Source organism: Vipera berus, assembly GCF_964194415.1.
Source record: "Vipera berus genome assembly, chromosome: 5".
NCBI classification, from domain to species: domain Eukaryota; kingdom Metazoa; phylum Chordata; class Lepidosauria; order Squamata; family Viperidae; genus Vipera; species Vipera berus.
The window spans coordinates 97,297,992-97,314,665 of record NC_138207.1 but is presented as its reverse complement, the minus strand read 5'-3'; the positions used below and the strand labels follow the sequence as shown (position 1 = coordinate 97,314,665).

Genomic DNA, 16,674 nt, shown 5'->3' with positions numbered 1-16,674 from the left:
GAGGCTGTCTGTTTTATGAGAAGATAGCATTAGAGTGAGATTTTATAAGACTGAAAATTATAGCTCTCTTTGGTATCACCTATTCAAAGACAGTAGCTTCTCAGCATATTTCTTCCCCCCCCCAGCAAAAAAATCCATTTTCATGATCAGAGAGAATGATGGGAAATAAATGTTTCCCCAAAGCATTCAGGAAGATAAGATCATAAAAGACACCCTATTAAACATTTGCCACACCATTTCTTTCTAAAAAGGTAAGGTAAAGGTAAAGGTTCCCCCGCACATGCGTGCTAGTCGTTTCCGACTCTAGGGGCCGGTGCTCATCTCCGTTTCAAAGCCAAAGAGCCAGCGCTTGTCCGAGGACGTCTCCGTGGTTATGTGGCCGGCATGACTAGATGCCAAAGGCGCACGGAACGCTGTTACCTTCCCACCGGAGTGGTCCCTATTTTTCTACTTGCATTTTTACGTGCTTTCGAACTGCTAGGTTGGCAGAAGCTGGGACGAGTAACAGGAGCTCACTCTGTTACGTGGCACTCGGGATTCGACCCGCCAAACTGCCGACCTTCTGATCGACAAGCTCAGCGTCCTAACCCACTGAGCCACCGCGTCCCGATCTAAAAAGGTACAAAAGGTTATTATTATTATTATTTTTAAAAATATATATATAACATTATGGATGGTTTCATGTATAGCAACTTCAGCCCTTCTTCTGACGTGGCAACTCTGCTCACTTGTCACTCATGCTCTCGTGACTTCCCGTTTGGACTACTGCAATGCGCTCTACGTGGGGCTGCCCTTGAAGAGCATTCAGAAGCTTCAAGCTGAGCAGAATGGAGTTCACTGATAGTCAGTGGTGTTGGGCAGTCATCCCGTGTAACACCACGAATCCATGACCTGGATTGGCTGCCAGTGCATTTCCATGTGCAATTCAAGTTGCTGGTTGTCACCTTTAAAGCTCTTCATGGTTTGGGACCGCATTACTTGAGGGACCCCCTCTTGTCCCAGTTGTTTCGACCTGTTGAATTTGTCCAGCTGACTGGGCATGTTACAGGTCCTGTCAGCTGAGAAGGGTTGCCTGCAGGACATCAGGACACATGGCTTCTCTTCCGTAACACCTGCCCTATGAAATATCCAGCCTCCTGAGATTAGGATGGTCCCAATCCTGTTGGCCTTTCAGAAGGCCCTGAAGGCCAGGCTATGTGCCCAGGCCTGGCATCCTGAATGTGTGAAGGACCCCGATGCCCAGTAATGATTACACTGACAGATTATAATATCTCTTGGCTGCTATTTGCACTGTTTTAATTTTTTATTATTATTATTGTTCACCACTAGAAGAGACCCTTGTCGGAGATGAATGGTCATAGAAATTGACTAAAGAAAGATGCCACTACTATTTATTTCTACATTAGCTTATCTTGATATGAGTATTAACGTTAGCTTGAAGCACATTTGGACCCTGTGTCAGTACAGCATTTTTTCCCCCCTTCAAATTCTGCAAAAGAGTATCACAAAGCCTCAAGGAGGGTTTATAGACATTTATTCTTTTGCTTTCTGTCTTGCCTGGGCTCTGTCATGGATGGCCTGTTTACATAGTAAGTAGCCGCACACTCTGTTAAATATTTGCCCATGTGGGAGAGTTGGTGTGTCTCATTCCTAGGACAGCCATGGCAACATATATTAATGATGAATGCTGGACATATCAAGAATAGATGCCTGACAGATCTACAAATTACAATATCCCAGGAAGAAGTTCGCAGGCATTTCAACAGCCAAGTATTTCACACAGACCCTTGTAGGTTAGAAACGCCAGTATGACTTTGAGCTGCAGAGTAATTAGATGGATCACCAGCCTGGGTCATTCCAGACAGATTTGAGAAGAATGAGTTGTAAAGCTCTTCTATTGTGGATGTTTGTTTTACTCTCCAATGCATTAAAAATATAATCTATCAGGAAGAAAGACCCTAAGGTAACTTGCTTCATGAAATGACAGCTATGAGAAGGAACTATCCTTATCTCCTCCTCCTCCTCCTTCTCCTCCTCCTCCTCCACCTCCTCCTCCCATTTAAATATATAAAAACTCCTCCTCCCAATTTCTGATTTTGCTTATTTGTCCTGCTACGTCTTTCTGTAGCAGCTGACTTTGAGGATCCCAGAAGGAGAACTGAACTTCAGAAGATATGGACTTCAACTCCCAGAATTCCCCAGTAAGCATATGGATTGGGAGCACTCTGGGAGTTGAAGTCCACATGTCTTAAAATTGCGGTGATTGAGAGACACTGATCCAGATTAGAAATGGAGGCTACATTCCATAATACGATCCCCATGATTTCCCCATCAGAAATCAATTCCTTCCCTTTTTTTTTCTCCTCAAGGGAATAAAACCAGTAAAGGAACGTGGTGTAATTGGCTTAGTTTGGAATGAAATTTGTGCATGAGCCCGGCAAAGGAAAGTCATATGCATGTTTGGAATTTAGGCTCTTGCTTTTAAATCTTCTGCAAACTGACCTCATGGGTTTGAAATTCCAATATGAAATTTCTTGGGCACATTCCTCCATGGGTATCCATCAACGTCATAAGGTAAACCAGCACAAGTATTTGAAACACTCCGAATGATGGGCGAAAACATAGACGGAAAGGCTGAGAAACTTACTAAATACCTTAGAAGAGAAGATTTAAGAGGATCTCCTCTTAGGATGGACATTAGATGACTTTGGGCTATTTGACTCCACTTTTTGCATTCAGAACGATGGGACATCTGCTGTGACTTCTTAAGAACAACCTTCATGCTTTTGAAGAAGGCATTTAAAGTTCCACGCAGCTGCAGTAACTCAAATTATATTGGCCTTCCTATTTTAACCTTCATTTCCCCATCTTTGTGAAGCTCAAGCTCGCCATGCACACAACAGAATGATTAGCAGGCAAAGCAACCTTAAGATGTAATGAGATGGAGAACAAATTTTTAAAAAGAATATTGGAAGAGAAGAAAATGGCCTGGTAAAAATTCCACGGCAGAGAAAATTGCACTCTGGAGGGAGGAAAAAAAATGAAGAAAATGGAAACACGGAGAGACGCTGGGAGGTGTAGCCACAGAATATGGTAAAAAAATATCGAGATAGTGGCTATGGATGGGGTAATCGAAGCTCTACCAATTTTTTTTATTTCCGTTGTGCAAAATAGACATTAAAAATAAGGCCAGCACTGATTGTCCCGTCATGGTTATCATCTTGAGATTTTTCACCATAGCCTGCAGGCACTCAAGAAGTTGGAATTGGAAGTTGGAAAAAGAGGCTGAGACCCAACAATATGCAAAGGGGTGTGTGTGTGTATACTGTATATATATAATGTATATATATATACTGTATATATATACTGTATATATATACTGTATATATATACTGTATATATATACTGTATGTATATACTGTATATATATACTGTATATATATATACTGTATGTATATACTGTATGTATATACAGTATGTGTGTATATATATATATACTGTGTATTTTTTTTTAATCCCATTTATATCCCGCCCTTCTCCGAAGACTCAGGGCGGCTTACAAGCACAAATCAATGTGCTTAGCAATAGCCTTCATTCTATGTATATGCCTGCTTATTAGGGCTTTCGCCCCCCCCCCCCCAGCGGCATTATTACAAAGTCAGCTTAATTGCCCCCAACAATCTGGGTCCTCATTTTACCTACCTGGGAAGGATGGAAGGCTGAGTCAACCTTGAGCCTGGTGGGACTCGAACCTGCACTAATTGCAGGCAGCTGGTGTTACTTAAGGAAGAGATATATCTATCTATCTATCTATATCTATATCTATCTATCTATATCTCTATCTCTATCTATATCTCTATCTATCTATCTATCTATCTATCTATCTATCTATCTATCTATCTATCTATCTATCTATCTATATCCTCCTTAAGTATATCCTTGGCGTTCTCTGAACTTGGCCGCTTTCTTGCAGACATTTCATTGCCCAACCTAGGCAACACATCTGGGCTGAGTAACGCAACACCTGCAAGAAAACAACCAAGCTCATTTCAACCCTGAGCTACAAATATTCTTCTTTATCGGTGATTTAAAGCTTCTCTAAGGACTAAGAAACTGAGTTGCTGACAGACACAAACCAAGAGTGAATGCATCTGGACATATCCAGATGCCAAAGTTGGGGGAGAGGGTTCCCAAAAAAATGTTTCGGTGTGAGGTTAACTTTTATTCTGGATCTCTAATGCGCAGGAGAAGGAAAGCTCAGCATCCAAGGCTTCACAGCAGGATTGAAGAGGAAGGACAGATGTAAGTTTGAAGCACACTGCCCCTCACACGCATCTTTGTCTAGAAACTCAGCTTGTCGCGCTTGTTCATCTTTCAGGAAAAACAAAGTCCAGTTGCCTTTTGAAAAGGCACCTTTGGGACACAACCATGGCCTGGATGACTGAGAATCTGCACAGCCGTTCAGCTTATCACTCTAACACCTTGATGTTTACAGCCACAGCTCTTTTCATCCTGATTCTCCTGCGCTCTGTTATCTATTTTCACTTCTCACTGATATCCCCAGTCCCAATCCCAACAGCAGAAAACCCGTGGGTTGTAGGGACAAAGTTTGGAGGCCGATATTTACAACACACTTATTCAGGGCCTTGCAACATCTCCCTTTTAGAAAATCCAGGCAGAAGTGTACTACAGTAGCTGGCAAAATGGAAAAGTAATAAAGGAATCGATGCTAACGGCATGTATTAATTATGATCACACAACATATTATTTGAGATTTAATACAAACGTTTCCCAAGATCCAGTCCATTTAGCGGAAGGCAAAACAGCCCTTAGGGATGCTGAGAGCCTATTGATCTAATACAGGCAAATGCACCATAGAAAGCCACCTGATTGTGAGATGGAGGGCTGTATAAATACTGTATGATTTATAAATAAATAAAATAATAATAATAATAACAATAAAAACATGAGTGATCACGATCACCCTGCCCGTCACAAACATTTCCTTTCATTCTTATTCTAGATAGGGCAGTGCTAAAATAAAATTAAGTTTGAAGAAGGAGGAAGGGGAGAGGGGGAGAGGGGGGGGAGGAGAAGGAGAAGAGGTGATACACCAAAACTCATATAGATTTGAGTCACTCGATCAACCTTTCATCCGCTTCATTGTTGGGGGAATTATTGGGGGAAATAAGCAAGAGAGTGACTTTCAACCAGTTGCCACAAAGATGAATCCCTCCGTCACAACGTATATATTGGAGCTATTCTTGTTGTCTATGAATTATACATGGCGGAGGAGCAGCATGCAACCCCCCCTTTCCTTGTCATTTCAGTACTTTTCACTCCACAAGGCTCTCCCCCTTTTTTAAAAAAAACAAACAACAACAACCCCCAAAAAACATGTCCATATCTTATCAGCCCTGACTGCCCTGTCCGGTTCCCTCCAGCAAGACGCACAAGTCCAAACCCCCCAAATCTGAAGAAAAACAACGTCTGAGTATCTTGCTCTTACCCTGGAGATGGTCAGAGGCATGTTGAAGTCCTTCCCTCCTTGCAGACGGAAGCCCCACGGGCCAGATCCATTAAGAGTGACACCGAAGGACATTTTAGCTCTCCTTCACAGGGGGGAAATGCTGGGCTCTGTGAAACAGAGGGGGGCAATACAGGTGGGTATGTCTTGTTTGAAAAAGGGAGCGTTCTCTTTCTTTCCCTCTCCCCCCTTCTTTCCGATTAAAGCACAAAATCGCCCTCTTTTTTTTTGTCTCTTGCCTGGTCAGTCCAGCCGAAGTGTCCTCTAAGAATAGATAACGCTTATAATACGGATACTGATCTCCTTGTCGAAGAGACCATACATGGTTGGTAACCCAACACCAGCTATGCCAAACCTCCGTGACTCAGGAGTCTAATATAGAGTCCGGGGAGTTGAGCAAACCTTTCCAAGAGCGCATCGGTTCCCTTGTTCAGGCTCCGAGCCACTTTGCTAAGATAAAAGAGCAGCTTATTTTAAGGGTGAGTTAAAAATAAGAGTCCAAAGGAGCTTTTCAGAGTAAGGCTCCGGTTTGTCCCTCGCCTGATTCCATCAGGGTGCACCCATGAGTTCTCCAAGTTTTACATATATCATTATGCAAACTGTCCATTTTACAATTTTATATGCATATATACAGTATATATATACAGTATATATATATATATATATATATATATATATATATATATATATATATATATATATATATATATATATATATATATATATATATATATATATATATATATACAATTTTATGCAAATCGGTTTGCATAAAATGTAAGTTTTTCTTAAGTCTTTTTAAAGAAATAATGAAGAAATGGTTGCCAGCTTAAAACATAACTATCTTAAAATAGTAAATTATATCACTATAGAGATGAGATTATTGATCTCCTCCTCCTCCTCTTTTCCTTCTCCTTCTCTCCCTTCCCCTCCTCCTCCTCCTCCTCCTCCTCCTATTCTTCTTCTTCTTCTTTTCTCCTCCTCCTCCTCCTCCTCCTCCTCCTCCTCCTCCTCCTTCTTCTTCTTCTTCTTCTTCTTCTTTTTTTCCTCCTCCTCCTCCTCCTCCTCCTCCTCCTCCTTCCATGTTTGCAAAGAGGATGAGTAGAGACTTAGATTTCTAGATAATCAGAGAAAGCCCCTGTCTTTACAGATTTAAAGCCCTGCACACAAAAAGGGTAGGCGTCCACCGTGATTTCTTTGGTACTGAAGAAAATGAATACATTTCCCCCCCAAATAACTACTAAGAATACCTTTTAATTTAACAGAGGCATACATGTGCATATTTTTCTCCCCACACCCTTAACTGTGCCTTAACGGTGCCAACTGAGGTGGAGTGGGTTATATTTAGGCTTCACAGATCCAGTTTTGCAAAGGTTAAACTAATTCCTTTGGTCAACTTTATTGTAAGCATAGGGATGGCTCTGTGGTAATTTTAGCTTTCACACTCAAAAAATTGGAGTGAGATAATAGTATGAGGAAGGAAGGAAGGAAGGAAGGAAGGAAGGAAGGAAGGAAGGAAGGAAGGAAGGAAGGAAGGAAGGAAGGAAAGAAAGAATAATGCCAACGAAAAGATTAGAAAGCACAAAGAAACTCAGCCTCATTCATCCCAAATGAAATTTACTCCCACAAGGTAGAATTATGGCCATAAAATAATCAATGAAGGATAAGATTATATTCCAGCAGAAGACTATACAGCTGAATATCAATTGTTATATATCACCAGCTGAAATATGATCTGTATTATCTCATATTCAGCCGGTTGGCTACTAAGAAAACCAGAATGACAGGTCAACACCTTATACATTTGTATACTGAAAAAAAAAGAGATAATGATTTTTTTTGGGAGGGGGTGTCGCCGTGATATAAAAAAGAGGTTGAGACTCTAGAAAAAGTGCAAAGAAGAGTGACAAAGATGATCAGGGGCCTGGATGCAGGAACTGGGTATGTCTTGTTGTTGTTAACTGTGAAGTCATGTCCAACCCATCGCAACCCTATGGACAATGTTCCTCCAGGCCTTCCTGTCCTCTACCATCTTCTGGAGTCCATTTAAGCTCCACCTACTGCTTCAGTGACTCCATCCAGCCACCTCATTCTCTGTCATCCCCTTCTTCTCTTGCCCTCAACCTTTCCCAGCATTAGGCTCTTCTCCAGTGAGTCCTTCCTTCTCATTAGGTGGCCAAAATATTTGAGTTTTAGCTTCAGGATCTGGCCTTCTAAAGAGCAGTCAGGGTTGATCTCCTGTAGGACTGACCGGTTTGATCGCCTTGCAGTCCAAGGGACTCACAGGAGTCTTCTCCAGCACCATAGATCAAAGGCCTCAATTCTTTGGCGTTCAGCCTTTTTTGTGGTCCAGCTTTCACTGCCATACATTGCAACTGGGACCATAGCCTTGACTATACGCACTTTTGTTGACAGGGTGACGTCTCTGCTTTTTAGTGTGCTGTCTAGATTTGCCATAGCTTTCCTGCCAAGGAGCAAGCGTCTTTTAATTTCTTGGCTACAGTCCCCATCTGCCTAGTATGTCTAGTTTAATGAAAAGAAGGACTAGGGGTGATATAATAGCAGTGTTCCAATATTTGAGGGGCTGCCACAAGGAAGTGGGGGTCAATCTATTCTCCAAAGCACCAGAAGGCAGGACTAGAAGCAATGGATGGAAACTAATCAAGGAGGGAAGCATTTTCCCGACAGTCAGAAAAATTAACCAGTGGAACGGCTTGTCTCCAGAAGCAGTGAATGCTCCATCACTGGAGGCTTTTAAGAAGAAATTGGACAGCCATCTGTCTGAAATGGTATAGGATCTCCTGCTTGAGCAGGGGGTTGGACTAGATGACCTCCAAGGTCCCTTCTAACTCTGTTATGGTTATTATTACTGTTACCGTTATCTATTATGTTATTCTGTTACTGAAACCAGTATTTTACCTACTTGTTCCAATTACTTTTTTTTTACATTCCAGCTATTTTTCCTCTGTTTCTGCTTGTTGTTTCTAAGGCACATAATTTTCCTAATGGTTTTTGAATCCAAACTGTTGAAATGATTTGGTTCTTTCGGCACAGACTAATTAAAATGTTAAAATAAAACAATTTTATGCTGCATGCATGGCAAACGGTCTTTTATTTCCTGCAGAAATTAAACAGATCCAGCGACAGGCAAAAAAAATGGGAGAAGCGCACAATAACTCCGCTGCTTAGTTCATGCAAACGACACAATCTCAGAAAATGTACATGGATTCATGAACAGTCGTTAAAAATATAAATGTTTGATGGAGCAAAGTTAGAACTCGTCACTTGAGAATTAGAAATTGGCTAGATGCGGAAAATAGAAAATGAGGGGGAGAGGTCCAAACGGGCAAAAATCAAAATAAAAAATCGGCATGCACATTTTATATTTGTTTTGCTGTGTTTTCTGAAACTCGCAATCATGTTCGACGCTGAAGCATTCAAAATTATAATAAAATTATAAGAAAGCATTTAAAAAAAACCCACTGGAATCATAGCAAAAAAAAAAGAAGCAAAGAAACAATGACAAATGATATTATGAAAGGCAAACATGGGTATACACAGAGACGCAGGGCTTTTTTTTTTTTGGTCATAGAACGCTCAGAACGGAGTCCCGGCACCTTTTTTGGATGGAACCTTGTAGGGTAGGCAAGGCGGGTTGAATGACATGTGTGAGTACCGGGACCATTTTCTTTTACAAAAAAAGCACTGCAGAGATGTATTTAACTGGCAAAGGTTCCTGTGTTTTTGATGGCATGGAAAGCTTCACCACCTTGTCCAAATCACAGAACTGATTTTTCAAGAGGAAATCTTGGACCGTGAAGAACCAGGAGCAGCTGTCTTGATCCTTTGTCTAATTCTGCATTTTCTAAGCCACATTTGTAGATTTATTGCCCACATTTGGTCTTCCACAGCAATCAAAGCTTGAGAAATGATTACGGATCTCCGCAAAGCATCCTCCAGTGGTTTGATGAAGACCTTAAGAGAAAAGGATTACCTTTTTTTTTCTCAATTCAATGAGGCAATCCAAAAAGATAAGGCCGCTGACTTGATGATATTGAGAATTATTAAGAGGTGTATTGGAGGTTCTGTGGAGATGATGCCAATAATAAATTCAAAATAATAATAGCCCTGCACCACTTGAACAGCACCGGCATCGGCAAAATCGCCATCAATCCATTGCAAAAGGCAGCAGTGGATCACTTTAATAAGCCTTCTTTCAACTGAGATTAAAAACTTGGCATATATCCCATCAGGAAGTTGCAATCTCTGTCTTATTCAGAACATCCTATCAAATCCAAATGTGTCCCAACATAATAAAGTAAAAATTCACCAGGCCCATCACTTCCAGTTAGTCCTTGATGTACGACCCCATTTGAGCCCCAAATTTCCGTTGCTAAGTGAGACCATGGTTAAATGACTTTTGCCCCATTCTACAACCTGTCTTGCCACAGTGGTTGCTGCAGTTGTTACGCTAGTAACCCAGTTGCTCAGTGAATCTGGCTTTCCCATTGATTTTGCTCATCGGAAGATCACAAAAGGGGATCACGTGATCCCGGGACGCTGCAAATGTCAGTGTCAAGCATCTGAATTTTGATCGCGTGACCATGGGCGTAAGCATGTCATAAGACCCTTTTTTTTCAGTGGCCTTGTGCCTTCAAATGGTCATTAAATGAACTGTTGTAAGTTGAGGACTGCCTGTGACTTTGTTAAGTGTAAAGGTAGCAACAACTCATTTATTACAGTTTAGCTTCTGATGCTTCACACCGCAATGTACGCTAATGTTTATGATGCTGGGTAAGGATAATAATATTACAGTTATGGGCCTGAATCTTACCTAAGAACCTAGGTTTGTAGCCTAGTCCCTTTTTCCTTTTAAGAGCACCCACATTAAGCCAAGGGAAAAAGTATTTATAGAATAATCAAGTTGGAAGGGACCTAGGAGGTCATCTAGTCCAGCCCCCTGCTCAAGCAGGAGACGCTAGACCAGTCTCTTTCTGAAAGCCTCCAGTGATGGAGCATCCACAACTGGTTGATTTTTCTAACAGTCAGGAAATTTCCCCTTAGTTCTAGATTGCTTCTCTCCTTGGTTAGTTTCCATCTGTTGTTTCTTGTTTTGCCTTTTAGTGCTTTGCAAAATACTTTGACCCCCCCCTTTCTTCTTTGCAGGAGCCCCTCAACTATTGAAACACTGCTATAGTGTCACCCCTAGTCCAGTGGTCAGATTCAGCCCGTTCGCACCACTTCGGCAGAACCAATAGCTAATTTTTTGTTGACCAGGCCCAGAATGGACTTCCAGAAGAGCCATCCACGCAGAGAACCGGTTGTGCACATATTTGAATGCCACCACTACCCTAGTCCTTCTTTTCATTAGGCTAGACATAACCACTTCTTGTACCCATTCTTTGGGGGGTTGAGCCTCCAGTCCCCTGATCATCTTGGTTGCCCTTCTCTGCACTCTTTCCAGAATCTCAACATCTTTTTTTGATACTGTGGTGACCAGAAGTGGACATAGCAGTCCAAGTGTGGTCTTACTAAGGCTTTGTCAAGCGGTACAGGCACTTCACATGATCTTGATTCTACCCCTCTATTAAAAACAGCCTGGCATTGAATTGGCTTTTTAAATTTAAATTTAAAACACTGGAAGCATCATCGGTTGAAATAATTTCAGGAAACAGGATGAGATTCTCTTTCCCAAGCAGACACCGAAATGACCGCCATCCCGGTGATTTTTGCTCTTTGGCCCATGGCTAAAAATGGTACGAAGGAGGGGAAATAAAAAAGCTTCTGGAATGTTAATAGGAGCCTTTCCCCATGACCAGGAAAGAATGATCAGCTCAAGGTAACATCTCAGAATAGAAACACCATCAGCCTCTGCAAACCAGCACCAACTTGGTCACCACACTGGAAACCGTTCACCACGGAGGAGGTCTGGTTGGGTTAGCTAGCGCTTTCTCAGAGCAAGTCAGTGATGAATGAAGGGATGTGGGAGCCTTGCTGTAAGTCTATGCCCTACTCCTTGAAGCTGCAGAGGTTAAAAAAAATGTATTACCGGTCTACTACAGAGAGCGTCCTCTCGCACTCTATTGTAGTTTGGTATGCTGGCCTGACAGCCGCGGATAGGAAGATATTACAGAGGGTGGTGAGGACAGCACAAAACCACTGGATGACCTCACCAGGGCTCGCTGCCTTGGAAGAGTGAGGAAAATGCTCAGGGATGACTCACACCCTGGTCGGTACCTCTTTACTCTCCTACCATCGGGTAGGAGATGCAGGAGTATAGCCAACCGCACCAACAGGCTGAAGAACAGCTTCTATCCATGGGCTGTCCGGCTCCTGAAGGGGAAATAACTCTATGTATGATTGACTTGCGAGGCCGGTGTGTTGTGCAATTAGCTCACCTGGTGTAACAAGATGGTGGGTTTGTTGTCACTGTGAGTTGTGGGGGGGCACGAAGGGAGGCTCAGCCAATCTCATTGTACACATGTTGTACTTTGTTAATAAAGGTTTGTTATTATAGACTCATATCAGATTGATGTGTTACAAGTGGAGCAATTGTGCAACGAAGAACAAAGGTTGGTCCTCTCTCTGCACATGGTTTGCTGTTAAGGGTGTTCTTTTCTCAGCCACAAACAGTGTGTGTACTAACTCTAGGCATGGCCTTTTAGGACCGCAGTGTCCTGTTTTGTTTGTGAGAAAAGCCACTGATAAATTTCCACTAAAACCTATTTTATTCTTTGATTCACTTGCCCAGCAGTTCAGGGGTGATGTATTTCATCAACCTCTGCATGGCTGCACCCAGGATCCTGGGGTTGATGGACTACGACTCCCAGCATCCTTCGCCGGCCACCGGTAGCCACATCTGGAAAAATGGTTTTTTCTTAATCCTAAAGATTAAGAAACCAGAGCGGCCACTGCATGAAGATTTCTCCAGGTTTCAAAACTTTCGGACAGCCATTTGTTTGACATGGTTGATAGTCTCCTGCTCAAGCAGACTAGATGATCTCCAAGGTCCCTTCCAACTCTGTTCTTCTTTCCAACACATAATTATGGGCAGGGAATGTGCATGGAGGAAGTGTAGTCTGAGATAATAAGAGCAGCAAAGGAGGGTTTTGTAAATGAAGTGTGAATTCTATGTTTTTCTCATCCTTTCTCTGGACTTTCCACCACACTTAGATCTTTTTCCTGCACTAGACCAGGGCTTTTCAACCAGAGGTATGGGTACCACCTGTGGTACATTGGCACCTGGCAGGTGGTACACGGCCAGCCTAGAAAAGTGATAGCGGGGGAGGAGAATGAGCTGAACCGGTGGCAGCACCGCACAAGCCTGAGCGAGAGATGGCTGGAGCTGCAGGGCTGTCAGGGCTCAGTGGAAGCACCAGGATCAGCACTTCTTCGGGGCTGTCAGGGCTCAGCGGAAGTGCTAGGATCAGCACCAGGATCCAGCTGGAGCTCAGCGCTGATCCTGGCGCTTCTGCTGAGCCCAGAAGAAGCACCGATCAGCTGGAATGTTGCAGCATCTCCAGGGTCTTGTGATTTACATTCAGATGCTTGGCAACTGATTCATATTTATGATGGTCACAGTGTCCCAGGGTCATGTGAAGTGACCAAAACCTCCTGAAACCACCCATCAAACGGGGGGGGGGTAATAAAAACCAAACACCCCCCACCCCACCCCCACTGCCAATCCTCAACAGAAATGCTCACAACCATGAAAACCTCGGACAGGAGGAAGAGCGCTGCCTGGTGGGTAGGCAGGTGTCTTGCTCGGCTGTGGCTTGGGGGGCCCTTTTTCCAGTGCCATTGTAACTTCCAACAGTCACAAAGTGAACTGTTGTAAGTCGAGGACTACCTATACTTCATCACTTTTTTCCTTTTTTTTTTTTGGTCATCAAGTTTTTGACACCTTGCTAGGCGACTGGTGGTACTCGGATGTTGCCACATCCTAAAAGTGGTACAATGGGTGAAAAGGTTGCAAAGCCTGCACTGGAATACAGACAACTCTAACTACAGTAACAGGACAAATGGAAGTTAGATGAAGCTTGTAAAGACCAAGCTATTGAACTTAAAATTACAAGTATTTACTGCTTAGGAAAACAAGCGGATTTTTTCAACACAAACAAATTTGTGTCACCTGATAAACCCTGACTTGAACACTGCACGGAGGGGGTCTGGTTTATTACTTGTGAGGGGTCGGAGATTAGTTGGCTGGCTAACGGAAACCCAAGACGTCTGGAGACACTTGGTTAGAGAGTGTTGGGAGTAAGGAGAACAAATTTGACTGGTGACTGACTTTAGAAAACTGCCCACTTTCTCCAGGATGCACCCGGAGGACAACCGGTAACCAATGCAGCTCACGCAGGAGGGGTGTAATATGGGAGTATCGGGATGCTCCCATCACTACCCACGCAGCTGCATTCTGCATCAGCTGGAGGCTCCGGGTGGTCTTCAAGGGCAGCCCCATGTAGAGAGCATTGCAGTAATCTATACGGGAGGTAACGAGTGTGTGAGTGACCGTACATAGGGCATCTCGGTCCAGATAGGGGCCAGAGAATGAAAGAGAATGAATTATTATGGCCATCTGATGTGTGTGGCTAAGTTCCTTCGTTACAGATAACGGAAATCAAAGAGTACGATTCATTTAATATTGAAATCTCTTCCTCTCTGTTTTCAACATCATAATTAAACTCAGCCCTGAAAAAGTTACATAATTATTAAATCAAAGTCAAATTACTGTGGTCCTTTGTTGGATTCGTAGTTGTTTTATGCAAGGGAAGAGACCTCTTGGTCATTGTCCATGGTGCTGAAAGTGCTGAGTGGGACATAGCTTTACCAGACGTGGCACAGAACGACCAGTGAGCAATTCTGCCATAAACTAGTTCCTCTTGAAGAAGCTAAAACATGTCCCTGAGTCCTTCGGGAGAAGGGCGGTATACAAATTAAATTAATAATAATAAATAATAAATCAGATCATTGTTCTGGTGTAGCTTAGGGGTACAAAACACTTAAGGTGACCAGATTCAGAGATATGACTCAATGAATTTGACTTCTTTGGGATCACCGCAATCTGATCTACCATTGACCGTACTGAGCAAAGAACAGAAATATCCCAGATGGGAAATCCCAAACAAGTCTAATACATTGAAATGCTGAATCCATTGTTACAGGGTGGCATTTTAAGGGGCAAATATATTTCTGCTCCTTAAAAGCCTTCAGATCGCTTCTTCATAGTTCAAGAATGCAAACAGTAATTTGACTTTGACTTAATAATTATGTAACTTTTTTGGAGTTGAGTTTAATTATGATGTTGAAAACAGAGAGGAAGAGATTTCAATATTAAATGAATCATAGTCTTTGATTTCCGTTATCTGTAAAGAAGGAACTTAGCCACACACATCAGATGGCCCTAATAATACATTCTCTTTCATTCTCTGGCTAGGGTTATTTTGAGGAAGAAAATCTACATAATTGGTGCAATCATTAGAAAGCCGTCTGCGGAAGATATATGGGAACCCAGCCAATTTTAATTGAGATTAGCTGTGCTATTATTATTTCTTTATATTTCTTTCTACCCCACCTGATTATTTTATAAATAACTCATAGTGGTGAATATATCCAACATACCTCCCTCTTGATATTTACCACATAACAACAACCCTGGGAGGTGGATTGGGCTGAGAGAGGGTGACCAGACCAAAGTCACCATCTTCTGGTGATCAGCCCAAAGTCATCCAGCTGGCTTTCATGCCTAAAATGGGACTAGAAATCACAATCTCCTGTTTCCCAGCCTTGTGGCTTCACCATTAGACCAAACTGGCCAAGGTGGTAGAGAAGCTGATGGCACTCAGATGAAATAATTAATTTTCACCCTTCCTTAGGATCTATTTTTAGGAGAGAAAGTCTTTGATCATGAAGATGGATGATCTGCCTTGGGAGAATGACAGGCAAAGAACTGACCTGATGATGCTTCTGAATAATAATAATAATAATAATAATAATAATAATAATAATAATAATAATAATAATAATAATAATAATAATAATAATAATACAGTTGGAAGGAACCTTGGAGGTCATCTAGTCCAACCCCCTGCTCAGGCATGAAACCCTATCCCATTTCAGACAAATGGCTGTCTAGTCTCTTCTTAAAAACTTCCAGTGTTGGAGCATTTACAAATTCTGGAGGCAGGTTGTTCCACTGGTTAATTGTTCTAACTGTCAGGAAGTTTCTCCTTAGTTCTAGGCTGCTTCTCTCCTTGACTAGATTCCATCCGTTGCTTCTTGTCCTGCTTTCAGATGCTTTGGAGAATAGCTTGACTCCCTCTTCTTTGTGGCAGCCCCTGAGATATTGGAACGCTGCTATCATGTCCCCCCTCACCCTTCTCTTCATTAAACTAGACATACCCAATTCCAGCAGCTTTTCCTTCTATGTTTTAGCCTCCAGACCTCTAATCATCTTTGTTGCTCTTCTCTGTACTCTTTCCAGACCAAAACTGGATGCCGTATTCCAGTTGTGGCCTTACCGAGGCATTGTAAAGTGGTATTAGTACTTCACGTGATCTCAATTCTATCCCTCTGTTAATGCAGCCTAGCACTGTGTTGGCTTTTTTGGCAGAAGCAGCACACGGCTGGCTCAAATTTAAGTAATTGTCCACTAGGACTCTGAGATCCCTCTCACAGTTACTACTATTGAGCAAGGTACCACCTATACTATACCTGTGCATTTGGTTTTTCTTGCCTAAATGTAGAACTTTACTTTTTTCACCACTGAATATCATTTTTTTAGATAGTGCCCAGTGTTCAAGTCTGTCAAAATACCTTACCAAAGTCATCTTGCTAGACCACATGATACAGCTGTGAGATGGAGGCATGGTTTTGTGATGGTTCAACTCCTACCTTTACAGATACTAATAAAAACTGGGCTTGAAGACTTCTGTTTGGCTTTTTGAGAATTATTCAGGCCAATTATTCTACTTCCCCATGTTAATCCACAGGAAATGGTTGTTTACACATTCAAGGTTATAAGCCACTAGACTTCTGATCATACTTATGATAGAAGGTGTTGAAGTCCCAGGAACCTTGGGGTGCGGGGGGAGAAATCATGCAATATTGGAATTCAACATTACGCAAGCACAAGCAATAGAACACAG

At 42.3% G+C, this 16,674-nt stretch overlaps 1 protein-coding gene across 1 annotated transcript in view; it reads right to left on the bottom strand.

Moving 5' to 3' along the window:
- Positions 1–5,760, bottom strand: part of LDB3 (LIM domain binding 3) — a 79,631-nt gene extending 73,871 nt beyond the window's left edge. The window contains exon 1 of the mRNA XM_081329760.1: positions 5,510–5,760. Within this exon, the coding sequence (XP_081185886.1) occupies positions 5,510–5,602 (93 nt within the window). The 5' untranslated portion in view covers positions 5,603–5,760. The remainder of the gene's footprint in view (positions 1–5,509) is intronic.
- Positions 5,761–16,674: the final 10,914 nt, after the last annotated feature.